Genomic DNA, 18606 nt, shown 5'->3' with positions numbered 1-18606 from the left:
CCACCTGTCACTTTTCCAATCCACAGGTGGCTTGATAACCTCAAACTTCCACGTGACTGGCATTTTCAAAACAGAACATGTCTTCAGGTGCCCCACGAGACGAATTCTCAACCGGGTTGACCCACGAATGTGGGGTTTTCGCCGCAATTGGGGCCACTGAGTGGCTGACCGGCAATGCAGACATAGCCCAAATCATCTGCATCGGGTTGGAAGCGCTGCAGCACCGGTAAGTTCAAAAGTTATCGTTGTTTTGATAAACCGTCGCGCTTAATTTGTAGGGGTCAAGAGTCATGCGGCGTTGTGACAAGCGATGGCTCGAACGAGTTCCACATCCACAAAGGGATGGGGTTGGTGAAGAACGTGTTCAATAAAGACAATATCGGCAAGCTGAGGGGCTCGTTGGGGATCGGGCACACCAGATACGCGACGAGGGCGGCGTCGGCGGCCGTGAATTGCCAGCCTTTCGTGGTCCACTCAATGCATGGATCTCTGGCAACTGCGCACAATGGGGAGTTGGTTAATTGCTCGAGTTTGAGGAAGATGGTTCTGGATAGGGGGGTGGGGCTCTCTACGCACTCTGATAGCGAGATTATCACGCAAGCTCTGTGTTTGATTCCGCCAGAGGGGGAGGTGAACGGGCCGGATTGGCCGGCGAGGATAAGGCACTTGATGCAGTTGGCCCCCTTGAGTTATTCGGTGGTTTTGATGCTGAAGGATCGGATTTACGCTATGAGGGACCCCTATGGGAATCGGCCTCTGTGTTTGGGGAAGATTCTTCCACCGAACTATGACGGTACGTTGCAAACTAACGAAAAATATACAGGGTGTCTCACATATAATAATAATAAACAAAAAATTGGTGGAAGGTTATTTCGACAGAATTTCCCCCGCCGTTAAAATACAGCCCAACAAACCCTGCTTTTTTGAAAAATTATACAAAATTTAACATAACACTTCCACAGCTTTTTGACTTGCATTTTCCATTTTTTTTGTTCTTCAATTTTCGATTTGAAATTTTTCGTTTCTGTTATCTATTTTCTTCATGTTTACAGTTTTTCAATTTTTCAGTGTTTCGATTTTATAATTTTTTGTTTTTTCAGTTTCAATTTTTTCAGTCTTTCGTTTCTTCAATTTTTTGATTTGAAATTTTTCAGTTTATTATTTTTTGGTTTCTTCAGTTTTTTGATTTTCCAACTTTTAGGAATGTTCAATTTTTCGTTTCGATCTTTTATTTTCTTTACTTTTTGTACTTTTCGGTTTTTCAGTGTTCCGATTTTATAATTTCTCATTTTTCAGTGTAAAATTGTTCAATTTTTGGTTTCCAATTTTTCGATGTGCAATTTTTGGGTTTCAATTTTTAACTTTCAGATGTTTTAATTTTTCGTTTTTCCAATTTAAAATTGATTTTTCAGTTTTTGGTTTCTTCAATTTTTGGTTTTCATTTAAACATATACAAATAATAATAATTTTTAAAATTTTACAATTTTAGATTTTTCCGTTTTTTATTATCTTTTTACAATCTGTCGATTTTTCAGTGTTCTATTTTTTCATTTTTTGTTTCTTCAATTCCAATTTTTCCTTTCTTCAATTTTTGGAGTTTTTCAAGTTTAAATTTTTCAGTTTTTCAAGTTTCCAATTATTGAATTTTTCATTTTTTAAATATTGCAATTTTTCGATTCGAGGTTTTTTTTCTATATTATTTCAAATATTTGATTTTTCAATGTTTCTATTTTATAATTTCTTGTTTCTTCATATTTTAGAATTTCGTAATTTTTCAATTTTGCAGTTTTAGAATTTTTCAATTTTTTATAATTGGATTTTAAAACTTTTTCATTTATTCGAGTTTCAAATTTTTAATTTTTCAATTTTTCGATTTAGTTTTTCGTTTTCGTTTTTTATTGTCTTTTTACAATTTTTCGATTTCCAATATTCCAATTCTATAATTTTTTATTTCTTCAATTCCAATTTTTGTCAATTTTTTCTTTCCCCAATTTTTCGATTTTTCATTTTTTTGTTTCTTCAATTTCACGACCTGCAACTGTTCAAATTTTCATTTTTAAATTTTTCAGTTTTTCGATTTTCCAACTGTTGGATGTTTCCGTTTTTAGATTCTGCAATTTTTCGATTTACAATTTCATGAATTTCGATTTTTTATTTTTTCTACTTTTCGGTTTTGCAGTGTTGATTTTTTTTTTCAATTTTTGGATGTTCTATTTTTCGATTTGCAGTTTTTCGCTTTCAATAAATGCAAAGTTGTAAAATAAAAAAACGACAAAATATGAAATGAAATCTTTGAAAAATCTTAAAATTTTGAATCAAGAACTTGAAAATTTAATGAAACAGTGCAAAACAGAAAAAACGAGATATGTTTTGTAAAATCGAAATATTGAAAATGACAAGTCAGAAAAACTAATAAGTAATAATTGGAAATGAAAAAACGAAAATTGGATATAAAATCGAGAAACTGAAAATTAAAAAATCGGGAAAATGAAAAATAAAAATCAAGAACTTGAAAATTTCACAAATTTTTAGTTTTGATTTTCTTAATTTTTTTAATGTGAAAATTTTCAATTTTTGTGTACAATTTTGTATTTCAATTTTTATTTTCTTTAATTTTTTTACATTTCAGTTTGTCAATGTTCTGATTTTATATATTTTTTAATGTAATTGTTTAAATTTTTGGATTTTCCAATTTTTCGATATGCAGTTTTTAGATTTTTCAACTTCTAGATTTTTCAATTTTTCGTTTCTTCAATTTTTGGTTAGCTACTTTCTGGTATTCATTTAAATATGTACAAATGATAATAATTTTTAAAATTTTCCACTTTTAAATTATTGGATTATAAAACTTTTTCATTTCTTCAAATTTTAGATTTGCAATTTTTGGTTCCGTTTTTTATTGTCTTTACAATTTTTCGATTTTGCAATGTTCCAATTTTATAATTTCTTGTTTCTTCAATTCCAATTTTTCTTGATTTTTCCTTTCTTCAACTTTTCGATTTTTCATTTTTTTTCTTCGATTTCACGACATGCAGCTATTCAAATTTTCATTTTTTAATTTTTCAATTTCTCAATTTTCCAGTTTTTGGATGTTTCAATTTTTAGGTTTTTCAATTTTTCGGTTTATTCAATGTTCTGATTATATATGTGAATTTTTTTAATATGAAATTTTCAAATTTCTGATTTTTCGATTTGGAATTTTTCAGTTTTTAGTTTTTCGATGTTTCAGCTTTTCGGTTTTATTAATTTTTCCTTTCTTCAATTTTGTATTTGTAATTTTTATAGTTTTCATTCTAAGTATGTAATAATATTTATTATTTAAAAAAACATTTTTAGTTTTACAATTTTATAATTTTTCCATTTTTCAATTAGATTTTTAATTTTTGGATTTTCCATTTTTTTTTATTAAGTTTCTCCATTTTTGGCTTTTCTATACTTCAATATTTTAATATTTTTCCAATTTCTCAACTTTTCGAATAAAAAAATGGAAAATTACAGAATTTTAAAAGAAAAAAACGAAAAAATATAAAATGAAAGCTTTGAAAAATCGAAAGATTAAAAATTGAGAAACTTAAAAATCGAAAAGTGCAACACCGAAAAACGACATATATTTTGTAAAATCGAAATATTGAAAATTACTGAATTCAGAAAAACTAATAATTGGAAGTCAAAAAATTGCAAAATCGAAGATATGAAAAAATTAAAGATATGAAAAATTGAATCAACGAAAAATTATAAAATCAAAAGAAACATTGAAAAATAAGGAAATGAAAAACTGCAACTTGTATATAAAATCAAGAAAATGAAAATTTCACGAATTTTTATTCTCCTAATTTTTTCAATTTTTCGGTTTTTCGTTGTTTTGATTTTTATATTTATTTATGTGAAATTTTTCTATTTCTGGATTTTTCGAATTTTTCAGTTTTCGATTTTTCAACTGTCGATTTGCAATTTTTCTAGTTCTCATTTTATATTTATAATTTTAACAATTTTCACGTTTTCAATTTTACAATTTTATAATTTTCCATTTTTTGGATTATGTATTTAATTTAAAATTTTTCAATTTTTCGATTTTCCAATGTTACAGATTTTGAACTTTCAATTTTGACAATATTACAATTTTGATTTCACATTTTTTGGGTTAACCAATTTTTCTTCTTTCCAATTTTTCGATTGACTATTTTTTTATCGATTATTAAGTTTCTCGATTTTTAGCTTTTCAATATTTCAGTTTTTCGTTTCTTCAGTTTTTCGATTTGTAATGTTTCGATTTTTCAATTTTTTCCAATTTTTTGGTTTTTCCATTTTTAATTTTTCGAAGCAAAATAAATGGAAAAATTGCAAAATTGTAAAATAGAAAAACGAAAAAATAAATAAAGAAAGCTTTGAAAAACCTAAAAATCTTAAATCAAGAACTTGAAAATTTAATGAAACGAAAAAACGAAATATGTTTTGTAAAATCGAAATATTGAAAATTACTGAATTCAGGAGAACTAATAATAATTGGAAATCGAAAATTACAAAATTGAAAAATTGAAAAATTGGAAAATCGAGGAATTGAAAATTAAAAAATCGGAAAAATGAAAATTAAAAATCTAGAGCTTGAAAATTGCAGGAATTTTTAGTTATTTTCTTATTTTTGTTCAATTTTTCGGCTTTTCAATGTTTTTATTTTGTTGTGAAATTTTTCTATTTCTGGATTTTTCGAATTTTTCAACCTTCAATTTACAATTTTCTAGTTTCCATTTTAAATACTTAAAAAAAATTCACATTTGCGATTTTACGATTTTAGAATTTTACAATTTTCGATTATGTATTTGATTTAAAATTTTTCGATTTTACAGTTTTTGGGTTTTCCAATTTTTCGATCCGTTTTTTTTTCTTTCCAATTTTTCGATTTACTAATTTTTTCAATTATCAAGTTTCTCGATTTTGAGCTTTTCAACATTTCAATTTTTCGTTTTTTCAGTTCTTCGATTTTCAATTTTTCACCTTTTCGAATAAAAAAAATTGTAAAATAAAAAAACGAAAAAATATAAAACGATGAAAAATTGAAAAATCGAAAGATTAAAAATTGAGAAACTTAAAAATCGAAAATTGCAAAACCGAAAAAACGAAATATATTTTGTAAAATCGAAATATTGAAAGTTACTGAAATCAGGAAAACTAATAATTGGAAATTGAAAAATTAAAAAATTGGAAAATCGAGGAATTGAAAAATCAAAGATTTGAAAAATTGATTCAACGAAAAATTATAAAATCAAAAGAAACATTGAAAAAAAGGAATTCAAAAAACTAAAAGTTGGATATAAAATCGAGAAAATTAAAAAATCGGAAAAATGAAAATAAAAATCAAGAAGTTAATTTTTTCAATTTTTCGGTTTTTCGTTGTTTTAATTTTATATATTTTTTTTTAATGTGAAATTTTTCTCTTTCTGGATTTTTCAAATTTTTCGGTTTTCAGTTTTTCGATTTTTCAAGTTTCGATTTGCATTTTTTCTAGTTTTCATTTTAAATTTATAATTGTAATTGAAAAAAGAAAATCACATTTTCAATTTTATGTTTTTGGAATTTTCCAATTTTCGATTATATATTTAATTTAAAATTTGTCAATTTTAGTTTTTTCAATTTTTCGATCTTCCAATATTTGTTTTTGAACTTTACAATTCGACGATTCTATAATTTTGATTTTACAATTTTTGGGTTTACCAATTTTTCGATTCGTTTTTTTTTTTCACTAATTTGTTCGATTATTAAGTTTCTCCATTTTTTGCTTTTCAATGTTTCAGTTTTTCGTTTGTTCAGTTCTTCGATTTGCAATGTTTCGATTTTTCAATTTTTTGAAATTTTTTAGTTTTTCGATTTTCAATTTTTGATTTTTCAACTTTTTGAAGCAAAAAACATGGAAAAACTGCAAAATTGTAAAATAAGTAAACGAAAAAATATAATATGAAAGCTTTGAAAATTTAATAAAACGAAAAATTAAAAAATCGAAATATTAAAAATTGAGAAACTTAAAAGTCAAAAAGTGCAAAACAGAAAAAAACAAATAAATTTTGTAAAATCGAAATATTGAAAATTACAAAATTTAGAAAAACTAATAATTGCAAATCCAAAAGTTGCAAAATTGAAAAACTAAAAAATTGGAAATTCGAGGAATTGAAAAATCAAAGATTTGAAAAATTAAATGAACAAAAAATTATAAAATGGAAAGAGACATTGAAAAAATAAAGGAAATGAAAAAACGAAAAATTGAATATAAAATCGAGAAAATGCAAATTCAAAAATCGGGAAAATGAAAAAGAGAAATCAAGAACTTGAAATTTTCACGAATTTTTAGTTGTTATTTTACTAATTTTTTTCGTTTTTCAGTTTTTGATTTTTTAAGTTTCGATTTGCATTTTTTCTGGTTTTCAGTTTAAATTTTTAATTGTAATTTAAAAAAGAAAATCACATTTTCAATTTTACGATTTTGGAATTTTCCATTTTTCGATTATGTATTTAATTTAAAATTTATCAATTTTAATTTTTTCAATTTTTCGATCTTCCAATGTTAGTTTTTGAACTTTACAATTTTGACGATTCTATAATTTTGATTTTATAATTTTTGGGTTTACCAATTTTTGGATTCGTTTTTTTTTTTCTTTCCAATTTTTCGATTCACTAATTTTTTTCGATCAAGTGTCTCGATTTTTAGCTTTTCAATGTTTCAGTTTTTCGTTTGTTTATTTTTTCGATTTGCAATTTTTTCCAATTTTTTAGTTTTTCGATTTTTCAACTTTTTGAAACAAAAAAACATGGAAAAATTGCAAAATTGTAAAATAAATAAAAAAACGAAAAAATATAACATGAAAGCTTTGAAAATTTAATAAAACGAAAAATGAAAAAATCGAAATATTAAAAATTGAGAAACTTAAAAATCAAAAAGTGCAAAACAGAAAAAAACGAATAAGTTTTGTAAAATCGAAATATTGAAAATTACTGAATTTAGAAAAACTAATAATTGGAAATCCAAAAGTTGCAAAATTGAAAAACTAAAAAATTGGAAATTCGAGAAATTGAAAAATCAAAGATTTGAAAAATTAAATGAACGAAAAATTATAAAATGGAAAGAGACATTGAAAAAATAAAGGAAATGAAAAAACGAAAAATTAGAAATAAAATCGCGAAAATGCAAATTCAAAAATCGGGAAACTGGAAAAGAGAAATCAAGAACTTGAAATTTTCACGAATTTTTAGTTTTTATTTTACTAATTTTTTTCGTTTTTCAGTTATTCGATTTTTCAAGTTTCGATTTGCATTTTTTCTGGTTTTGATTTTAAATGTATAATTGTAATTTAAAAAAGAAAATCACATTTTCAATTTTAGGATTTTGGAATTTTCCATTTTTCGATAATGTATTTAATTTAAAATTTGTCAATTTTAGTTTTTTCAATTTTTCGATCTTCCAATATTAGTTTTTGAACTTTACAATTTTGACGATTCTATAATTTTGATTTTACAATTTTTGGATTCGTTTTTTTTTCTTTCCAATTTTTCGATTCATTAATTTTTTTCGATTATTAAGTTTCTCGATTTTTAGCTTTTCAATGTTTCAGTTTTTCGTTTGTTTAGTTTTTCGATTTGCAATTTTTTGATTTTTTAATTTTTTTAATTTTTTTAATTTTTTTTAGTTTTTCGATTTTTCAACTTTTTGAAACAAAAAAACATGGTAAATTGCAAAATTGTAAAATAAATAAAGAAACGAAAAACTATAACATGAAGGCTTTGAAAATTTAATAAAACGAAAAATGAAAAAATCGAAATACATATTAAAAATTGAGAAACTTAAAAACCAAAAAGTGCAAAACAGAAAAAAACGAATGAGTTTTGTGAAATCGAAATATTGAAAATTACTGAATTTAGAAAAACTAATAATTGGAATTCCAAAAGTTGCAAAATTGAAAAACTAAAAAATTGGAAATTCGAGGAATTGAAAAATCAAAGATTTGAAAAATTAAATGAACGAAAAATTATAAAATGGAAAGAGACATTGAAAAAATAAAGGAAATGAAAAAACGAAAAATTGGATATAAAATCGACAAAATGCAAATTCAAAAATCGGGAAAATGAAAAAGAGAAATCAAGAACTTGAAATTTTCACGAATTTTTAGTTTTTATTTTACTAATTTTTTTCGTTTTTCAGTTATTCGATTTTTCAAGTTTCGATTTGCTTTTTTTCTGGTTTTCATTTAAATTTATAATTGTAATTTAAAAAAGAAAATCACATTTTCAATTTTACGATTTTGGAATTTTCCATTTTTCGATTATGTATTTAATTTAAAATTTGTCAATTTTTATTTTTCAATTTTTCGATCTTCCAATATTAGTTTTTGAACTTTACAATTTTGACGATTCTATAATTTTGATTTTACAATTTTTGGGTTTACCAATTTTTGGATTCTTTTTTTTACCCAATTTTTCGATTCATTATTTTTTTTCGATTATTAAGTTTCTCGATTTTTAGCTTTTCAATGTTTCAGTTTTTCATTTGTTTAGTTTTTCGATTTGCAATTTTTTGATTTTTTAATTTTTTCCAATTTTTTAGTTTTTCGATTTTTCAATTTTTTGAAACAAAAAAACATGGAAAAATTGCAAAATTGTAAAATAAATAAAAAAACGAAAAAATATACATGAAAGCTTTGAAGATTTAATAAAACGAAAAATGAAAAAATCGAAATATTAAAAATTGAGAAACTTAAAAATCAAAAAGTGCAAAACAGAAAAAAACGAATAAGTTTTGTAAAATCGAAATATTGAAAATTACTGAATTTAGAAAAACTAATAATTAGAAATCCAAAAGTTGCAAAATTAAAAAACTAAAAAATTGGAAATTCGAGGAATTGAAAAATCAAAGATTTGAAAAATTAAATGAACGAAAAATTATAAAATGGAAAGAGACATTGAAAAAATAAAGGAAATGAAAAAACGAAAAATTGGATATAAAATCGAGAAAATGCAAATTCAAAAATCAGGAAAATGAAAAAGAGAAATCAATAACTTGAAATTTTCACGAATTTTTAGTTTTTATATTACTAATCTTTTTGGTTTTTCAGTTTTTCGATTTTTCAAGTTTCGATTTGCATTTTTTCTGGATTTCATTTTAAATTTATAATTGTAATTTAAAAAAGAAAATCACATTTTCAATTTTACGATTTTGGAATTTTCCATTTTTCAATTATGTATTTAATTTAAAATTTGTCAATTTTAATTTTTTCAATTTTTGGATCTTCCAATATTAGTTTTTGAACTTTACAATTTTGACGATTCTATAATTTTGATTTTACAATTTTTGGATTCGTTTTTTTTTTCTTTCCAATTTTTCGATTCACTAATTTTTTTCGATTATTAAGTTTCTCGATTTTTAGCTTTTCAATGTTTCAGTTTTTCGTTTGTTTAGTTTTTCGATTTGCAATTTTTTGATTTTTTAATTTTTTCCATTTTTTTAGTTTTTCGATTTTTCAACTTTTTGAAACAAAAAAAGATTGGAAAAATTGCAAAATTGTAAAATAAATAAAAAAACGAAAAAATATAACATGAAAGCTTTGAAAATTTAATAAAACGAAAAATTGAAAAATCGAAACGTTAAAAATTGAGAAACTTAAAAATCAAAAAGTGCAAAACAGAAAAAACAAATGAGTTTTGTAAAATCGAAATATTGAAAATTACTGAATTTAGAAAAACTAATAATTGGAAATCCAAAAGTTGCAAAATTAAAAAACTAAAAAATTGTAAATTCGAGGAATTGAAAAATCAAAGATTTGAAAAATTATAAAATGGAAAGAGACATTGAAAAAATAAAGGAAATGAAAAAACGAAAAATTGGATATAAAATCGCAAAAATGCAAATTCAAAAATTTTTTCCCGTTTTTCGGTTTTTCAGTCTTGATTTTTTATATATTTTATGTGAAAATTTTCGATTTCTGGACTTTTCGATTTGCGATTTTTCGATCTTCCAATGCTAAAGTTTTTGAAATGAAGATTCTATAGTTTTTCGATTTTACAATTTTTGGTTTTCCAATTTTTCGATTCGTTTTTTCTTCTTTCCAATTTCTCGATTCACTATTTTTTTATCTATTATCAAGTTTCTCAATTTTTAACTTTTCAACGTTTAAATTTTTCGTTTTTTCAGTTCTTGTATTTTTAATTTTTCGATTTTTCAACTTTTCGAGGCAAAAAAAATGAAAAATTGCAAATTTGTAAAGTAAAAAAACGAAAAATTATAAAATCGAAAGAAACGTTAAAAAAATAAAAAAATAAAAAAACGAAAAATTGTGATATAAAATCGAGAAAATGAAAATGAAAAAATCGGGAAAATGAAACACAAACATGAACTTGAAAAACGTGAAAGTCGAGAAATTGAAAAATTAAACAAATCAAAGCTGAAAAAAACGAAAAATACCTTATAACCTCCAGAAAACATAAAAGTAGCCATTTATTTGTTATTTAAAAAAAAAACATCAAAAACTGAATTCCCCCCTAATTTATTTCGCAGCAGAAAACGAAGACGTACAACCCGAAGGATGGCTAGTATCCTCCGAATCCTGCGCCTTCTTGACAATCACGCGCTACGTCCGCGAGGTCCTCCCAGGAGAAATAATCGAAATGACCCACCAAGGAGTCCGCACCGTCGACATCGTCAGAAGACCGGCCGACAAGCAGCTAGCATTCTGCATCTTTGAGTACGTTTACTTCGCCCGACCCAACAGTATTTTCGAGGGCCAGGAAGTCTACAGCGTGCGTTCGCACTGCGGAAGACAACTCGCCATCGAACACCCGGTGGAAGCCGACATCGTAGGCTCGGTCCCGGAGTCGGGAAACGCCGCCGCCTTTGGCTACTCCAAGGAGTCGAAGCTTCCCATGGGGGAGCTACTCACGAAGAACACTTACGTGGGGAGGACTTTCATCCAACCGACGAATCGGTTGCGACAGCTCAATGTAGCACTGAAATTCAGTAAGTTACAAATTAATACATAATTAAATAAATATGTTTATGTTGTAATTATTATTAATAAAAAAAAATGTTTAGGTCCAATTGGCACGAACGTCAAGGGTAAGAGAATCATATTAATCGACGACTCCATAGTCCGGGGTAACACGATTGGCCCCATTATTAAATTATTGCGGCGAGCCGGAGCTAAAGAGGTTCATATAAGGGTGGCGAGTCCGCCCCTGAAGTACCCGTGTTACATGGGGATTAACATCCCCACTAAAGAGGAATTGATTGCAAATGATCTGGATTCAAAGAGTCTCGCTAGTAAAGTTGGTATGAAAATAAAAATCTTTGTGTTGGTTGTATTCCAAATTTGTAAAAATTTTAGGGGCTGATAGTTTGGAGTATTTAAGTGTTGAAGGGTTGGTGAAAGCCGTGCAGCGAAATATTGAAAAGGGGGCTGACAAAGGCCACTGCACTGCGTGTTTGACTGGTGAATACCCTGAACAAATTCCCAATGAATTGGATTGGTGAAAAATTTGACAACTCTTTATGACAAGAAGAGTATTTGGTTAGTAAATCTCGGGCCACATTCCAGCTTTATTAACACTATTTTTAGAATATATATAACTTATAGGAAAGATATAGAGAAGACGTCTATTTTGTTTATAAACCACGGTTGACATGTTAAATGTGTAGGTTTATTATTTAACTTATAGTATTGTTAGCTAGTTAGAAACCTTTGACATTCAAATAATATCAACAGTATTATTGGCTTCCTATATGTGTAAGGTCTGAATCAAAAGCAATGAGAAATTTTTTAAGAAGTATTTTCGTAATAAATAGAGAAAAGTACGTTGTTTTTGTTTTTTTGCGGCCTCCAGATCAGACAATAATATTCTAGTTTACACCTTATAAGGGTATTAAATAAAAATTTAATTTTAAAAGTATTGGCCCTGCCCACCCACCCTTTTTTGTAAATTGTTAGATATAAGATAAGACTGATTTTGGCAGATGAGATACCGTCTAAAAGAAGAGTGGGCGGGTGGGCGGGACTAGTTCTTGCTACAATAAGACTGATTTTGGCAAATGACATACACTCTAAGAAAAAATTGGTCTAAAGAGTTTAGACAGTACTTCCCTCGCTGTCGGAAACTTGACGACTGCATGCCTATTGTGTTTTTTTCTCATTACATTTTTGTAGTGGGAATTTAAAAAAAAAATTGCGATGACGTCATCAACATTTTTGCAAGGACACGTGTATCAGTTAGGATAGATGTAGTGTAATACTAAGAATAAAATTATTATATTCTCAAATTTTCGGGAAAATGAATTGGGTCGTTTTGAATATTGATTTGTAATAATCAATAAAATAACGAAACAATTTACTCACGTATACGTATCAGAGGCAACTGAAAATCGTGTATGTATAAACATTCTTAATTTAAGATGACAGGCGTAACAGCATACGTGAGAGTCAAACAGAGAAACTGTAAACAAAACGACCATCGGTTTTATTGCTTCGACTTCCGCTTATTATATAAAACATTGGGTTTTATTTTAATTCTTGACGGTGAAATTCACAATTGGTTGATTATAAACATGCCTATTTCACATTCGCGGAACCAAGTGAGCGCATAAAACAAATGCAGGTCTGTAATGTTAAAGTCGATGTAAATAAGCGTGCTACCCTTATGTTTCAACCGAGTTTTTCCTTTAACAAATTTTGTGTCTACCAAATTGGGTTGGTTGGGGTGTAATACTAATAATAAGTGTTGCCTTTAATTTAATCAATAAAATAAATTGACTTCATTAATTTTTTTGAACCACCTCTTAAGAAAATCTAAAAAATATGAATGGAATGATAAAGCACAAGTACAAACTCATCATATTTTTTGCATTTTAGATAGGATTTATTCAGCAAAATTTAAGGGTGACGTCATCAATTTTTTAGGAGGGATGAACAAATACATTTTGAACAAAAGTTTACCATGCTTATAATAACTTTAAAATATTCCCAAGATTTCAAAGCATTCGTTTTTGTAATTCCTGATTAAATCGATAAAATAAAATAAATTCACGCCTTCATTAATTTTTTTGAGTCACCCTGCATATGCAAATCCAAAAATATGAATGGAGTGATAGATCACAAGTACAGAGTCATCATATTTTGTACATTTTAGATACGATTTATTCGGCAAACTTTTGAGCTGACGTCATCAGTTTTTTGTAGAAGATAACCAAATACATTTTGACTAAAAATTTATTATGCTCTTTATAACCTTAAAACATCTGCAAGATGTCAGAGCATTCCGTTTTGTAGTTCCTGATTAAATCAATAAAATAAATTTACGCATTCATTAATTTTTTTGAGTCACCCGGTATATGCAAATCGAAAAAATTTGAATGGAATGATAAATCACAAGAAGAGACTCACAATATTTTGTACATTTTAGATAGGATTTATTCAGCAAAATTTTGTGGTGACGTCATAAATTTTTTAGGGGGGACGACCAAATACATTTTGATCAAAAATTTACCATGCTTATGATAATTTTAAAATATCATCAAGATTTCGAAGCATTCGGTTTTGTAATTCCTGAGTAAATCAGTAAAATAAATTTACGCTTTCATTTATTTTCTTGAATCACCCTGTATATGCAAATCCAAAAAATATGAATGAGGTGATAGATCACAAGTACAGACTCATCATATTTTGTACATTTTAGATATGATTTATTCCACAAACTTTTGAGCTGACGTCATCAAGTTTTTGGAGGGGATAAGCAAATATTTTTTGACTAAAGATTTATGATGCTCTTTATAGCCTTAAAACATCTGCAACATTTCAAAGCATTCTGGTTAGCAGATTAAAAATTAAATTTCAAAATGTTGTTTTATAATTTTGATTTTTTTTCCAAAAATCTGGACGTTTCGGGTGAAAAGTCGATTCAGAGTTGTAAACTACATGTGTAGGACTATGTTATTTTATACATTTGAAAACCCATTTACTATGTACAATTTTGAAGTGACGTCATCGCATTAGTGGTGGGGATGATTAGACAAATTTTGGTTAGCGTTTTACCATCTACATGATATTCTTAATATAAGTACAAAATTTCACAACAATCGGTCGAGTACTTTCGGAGATTATCTGTCTAATAAAAATCCGGGACGGCAGACGGACAGACGGACAGACGGACGGACAGACGGACGGACAGACGGACAGACGGACAGACAGACGGAAATGGGAGACCTATTTCTTCGTCTTCTAGGGGTCATGAAAGATCGAGAAAACGTAAAAGTAGAGAGTCGGCCGACGGACTCGATTACAATACTTCCTTTGCTTACGCTCGGGAAGTAAAAAGAGAGCGGGCGGATGAAGCTAGTAGTTTTGGAAATTTCATTCTACCCTATAAAATTTTATTGGCAATAACGAGACGGATAGTAGTACAATAGTAAGTAAGTAAAGCCAGTGATTGCTAATACTAGCCCCCGCCCACCGACCCTCTCTTTTCTTAGTGTTTTGCGTTTGATAGATTCTTAGGAAAAAAGTTTTGTTTTGTTTTTCTGTACGAATCGTTTACTTGACCTGTTGGGATTATTATATCTGGTTCTTCTCACAAAAGAGAATTTTAACCCAGTCGAGTTTAGCACAGAATTATTAGTAAACAATGATACATAATTTTGAGGTTCTAGGTATTCCTGTTTGGAAAGAATTTGAAAGTGCTTTGGAGGCTGCAGTATCTTTTCTTATAATAATTTAATTAAATTTCTTAGAGGATACGTCATGTGCTAAAATCGGTCTTATCTTAGCAGATACTAGCCCCGCCCACCCACCCTTTGTTTTCTTAGGAGGTATGTCATCTGCCAAAATCAGTTTTATTTTAGCTAGCTAGTACTTGCTAAGATAAGACTAATTTTGGCAAATCACATGCTCTCCAAGAAAATACAGGGTGGGTGGGCGGGTCTAGTATTTGAATAAGATAAAACTGATTTTGGCACTTTTGAGCACTTTTCAAGTATTTTTGAAAATTAGTTAAAGTCATTTTCTAGCCTCACCCATCGGCCTTCACTTTTTTTAGAGGATATCTCATTTGCCAAAATTGGCCTTACTTTAAAAGGTATTAGCCCCGCCCACCCGCCCTGTCTTTTCTTGAAGGGCATCTCATTTGCCAAAATCAGTTTTATCTTAGCTAGCTAGTACTTGCTAAGATAAGACTAATTTTGGCAAATCACATGCCCTCCAAGGAAATAGAGGGTGGGTGGGCGGGGCTAGTATTTGAATAAGATAAAACTGATTTTGGCACTTTTGAGCACTTGTCAAGTCTTTTTGAAAATTAGTTGAAGTCATTTTCTAGCCTCACCCATCGGTCCTCTCTTTTTTTAGAGGATATCTCATTTGCCAAAATTGGTCTTACTTTAAAAGGTATTAGCCCCGCCCACCCGCCCTGTCTTTTCTTGAAGGGTATCTCATTTGCCAAAATTAGTCTCTCGATTTTATATCACAATTTTTCGCTTTTTTATTTTACAATTTTGCAATTTTTCCATTTTTTTGCCTCGAAAAGTTGAAAAATCGAAAAAATAAAAATCGAAAAACTAAACAAACGAAAAACTGAAACATTGAAAAGCAAAAAATGGAGAAACTTAATAATCGAAAAAATTAGTGAAAAAAAAAAAACGATTCGAAAAATTGGTAAACCCAAAAATTGTAAAATCAAAATTATAAAATCGTCGAATTGTAAAGTTCAAAAACAAATATTGGAAGATCGAAAAATTGAAAAAATTAAAATTGACAAATTTTAAATTAAATACATAATCGAAAAATGGAAAATTCCAAAATCATAAAATTGAAAATGTGCCCTCCAAGGAAATAGAGGGTGGGTGGGCGGGGCTAGTATTTGAATAAGATAAAACTGATTTTGGCACTTTTGAGCACTTGTCAAGTCTTTTTGAAAATTAGTTGAAGTCATTTTCTAGCCTCACCCATCGGTCCTCTCTTTTTTTAGAGGATATCTCATTTGCCAAAATTGGTCTTACTTTAAAAGGTATTAGCCCCGCCCACCCGCCCTGTCTTTTCTTGAAGGGTATCTCATTTGCCAAAATCAGTTTTATCTTAGCTAGCTAGTACTTGCTAAGATAAGACTAATTTTGGCAAATCACATGCCCTCCAAGGAAATAGAGGGTGGGTGGGCGGGGCTAGTATTTGAATAAGATAAAACTGATTTTGGCACTTTTGAGCACTTGTCAAGTATACTTGAAAATTAGTTGAAGTCATTTTCTAGCCTCATTTGCCAAAATTGGTCTTACTTTAAAAGGTATTAGCCCCGCCCACCCGCCCTGTCTTTTCTTAGAGGGTATCGTATTTGCCAAAATCAGTTCTATCTTAGCTAGCTAGTACTTGCTAAGATAAGACTAATTTTGGCAAATCACATGCCCTCCAAGGAAATAGAGGGTGGGTGGGCGGGGCTAGTATTTGAATAAGATAAAACTGATTTTGGCACTTTTGAGCACTTGTCAAGTATTCTTGAAAATTAGTTGAAGTCATTTTCTAGCCTCACCCATCGGCCCTCTCTTTTTTTAGAGGATATCTCATTTGCCAAAATTGGTCTTACTTTAAAAGGTATTAGCCCCGCCCACCCGCCCTGTCTTTTCTTGAAGGGTATCTCATTTGCCAAAATCAGTTTTATCTTAGCTAGCTAGTACTTGCTAAGATAAGACTAATTTTGGCAAATCACATGCTCTCCAAGAAAATAGAGGGTGGGTGGGCGGGGCTAGTATGATAGAAGATGGCGGCTTAAGTTTAGTTGGCTTGGTAGTTAATAAAAGGAAGGAAGCTGTGGTGACCGAATTTGAATCAAATTGTCGCGCTGAAATTAATTAACAGCGGCGCGAAATCGCATTTGAATAATTTGAATTTGAAAAAAAATTCAATCAGTAAAAAATCGTTAAACATAGGCAAACATGTGCACGTTAACACTTTTTGGGTAGTTGGTAACTCGCTAGGGAATTCTAGTTAGAGGGTTGGTAGGGTAGAAGATGGCTTGGTAGAATGGTAAAAGCGTCATTGTTGATTTGGTTCTGGGTGTGAGAGCATGGTAAAAGAAACGGTAAGTGAGTAGGTTAAGTTTAGCTTGGTAGTGAATAAACGGGAGGAAGCTGTGGTGACCGAATTTGAATCAAATTTTCGCGCTAAAATTAATTAACAGCGGAGCGAAATCACATTTGAATAATTTGAATTTGAAAAAAATTCAATCAATAAAAAATCGTTAAACGTAGGCAACCATGTGCACGTTAACACTTTGGGGTAGTTGGTAGCTCGCTAGGGAATTCTAGTTAGAGAGTTGGTAGGGTAGAAGATGGCTTGGTAGAATTGTGAAAGCGTCATTGTTGATTTGGTTATGGGTGTGAGAGCATGGTAAAAGAAGCAGTAAGTGAGTAGGTTAAGTTTAGCTTGGTAGTGAATAAAAGAGAGGAAGCTGTGGTGACCGAATTTGAATCAAATTTTCGCGCTGAAATTAATTAACAGCGGCACGAAATCACATTTGAATAATTTGAATTTGAGAAAAAAATTGAAATTAAAAAAACCAAACACAACGTAGGTTCCGTTTTATTAGACGATCCAGCCAAGGCCAAATTTTGAATTTTTACATTTTTCGCGGGCTTTCAATTTTTTTTCACATGTCAATTTAAGGCGGGATTTTGAGTTATCACAAAGCCTTTGTTTAACGACAATTAATTACATTATTTTGTTAATTTGAATTTTCTTTTATTTGTTAATTCTCTGCTTGAATATTTTATTTTAACTTTTGTTATATTTTAGATTGTCCTGTCTTAGGGCCACCCTGTTGGACAATAAAGATATTATTATTATCACAGATCAGGTTAGGATTTTAATCGTTAACTGGTGCTAACACAATTTAACAGATATTAAATTTATTTAAATAAACACTCACTGGGAGATTTTAAGAAATTCACTTAGTCAGGATTCAGTATTTTGTTTAATAAAGTTATGAATGGATTTCTGGATGCTAATACTAAAGTGCTACTTTATAACATTTCTTAATTCTTCACACAAGATTGCTAATAGTTCATTTACGGGAGTTAAATTAACCTAAACATTGCCCCCCTGTGGAAAAAGACCGTAGAAAAGTGCAGCAGGATTCATAATATTGTAATATCGTGAACTGACAGGGAAATTAGAGATTTCTCTCCTTAGACAGTTATTATTGTTATCATGTTTTAAGTAACCAGTCACTTGGGTCATGGCATAATGTAACATCATATAAATTCTTTGTTTGAATTGTTGATAAAGTGTGGCACAATTGAACATAGTGTAAATTCTATGTTTAAATCGTTGATTTGCTTTGTTGGATAATTTAAATTGAATGTAAACTTTCATGCTCTGAAGTTTCTAACCTCACGTAATATTTTATCTTGACGAGTTTATTTCACACCAGATCTTTTGTTTTTATAAATCTTTGCTAGTTTTTTTTTTATGTAAATATTTTGTTGATGGATATTTCCATAATATAAATTATCTGAAGTCTAATCTTATAATCTCAAATAAGAATTATTTGTTGTTTAAAATTTCACAAGATTGTGTGGCGAATTTAAATGTTGTTTGTTATTCC

The 18606-nt window shown here is 28.7% G+C and overlaps 1 protein-coding gene across 2 annotated transcripts; it reads left to right on the top strand.

Annotated features, from left to right (window-relative positions):
* The first annotated feature begins 11 nt into the window (after positions 1–11).
* LOC135128687 (amidophosphoribosyltransferase-like) lies at positions 12–11827 on the top strand. Of its 2 annotated transcripts, none has more exons than XM_064055701.1 (5): positions 12–226; positions 279–793; positions 10538–10993; positions 11069–11305; positions 11361–11827. In XM_064055701.1, exons 1-5 carry the CDS (start codon positions 78–80, stop codon positions 11504–11506), a joined length of 1503 nt encoding a protein of 500 aa, XP_063911771.1. In that variant the 5' UTR covers positions 12–77; the 3' UTR covers positions 11507–11827. The 2 variants fall into 2 exon arrangements, with proteins under 2 accessions (XP_063911771.1, XP_063911770.1); XM_064055700.1 differs by having other exon boundaries at positions 10535–10993.
* Positions 11828–18606: the final 6779 nt, after the last annotated feature.

This window comes from Zophobas morio, unplaced genomic scaffold, assembly GCF_036711695.1.
Source record: "Zophobas morio isolate AGI-343-1 ecotype UQ-CSIRO unplaced genomic scaffold, CSIRO_AGI_Zmor_V1 ptg000014l, whole genome shotgun sequence".
Taxonomy (NCBI): domain Eukaryota; kingdom Metazoa; phylum Arthropoda; class Insecta; order Coleoptera; family Tenebrionidae; genus Zophobas; species Zophobas morio.
The sequence above is the reverse complement of the archived record's forward strand: the minus strand, read 5'-3'. Positions and strand labels throughout refer to the sequence as shown.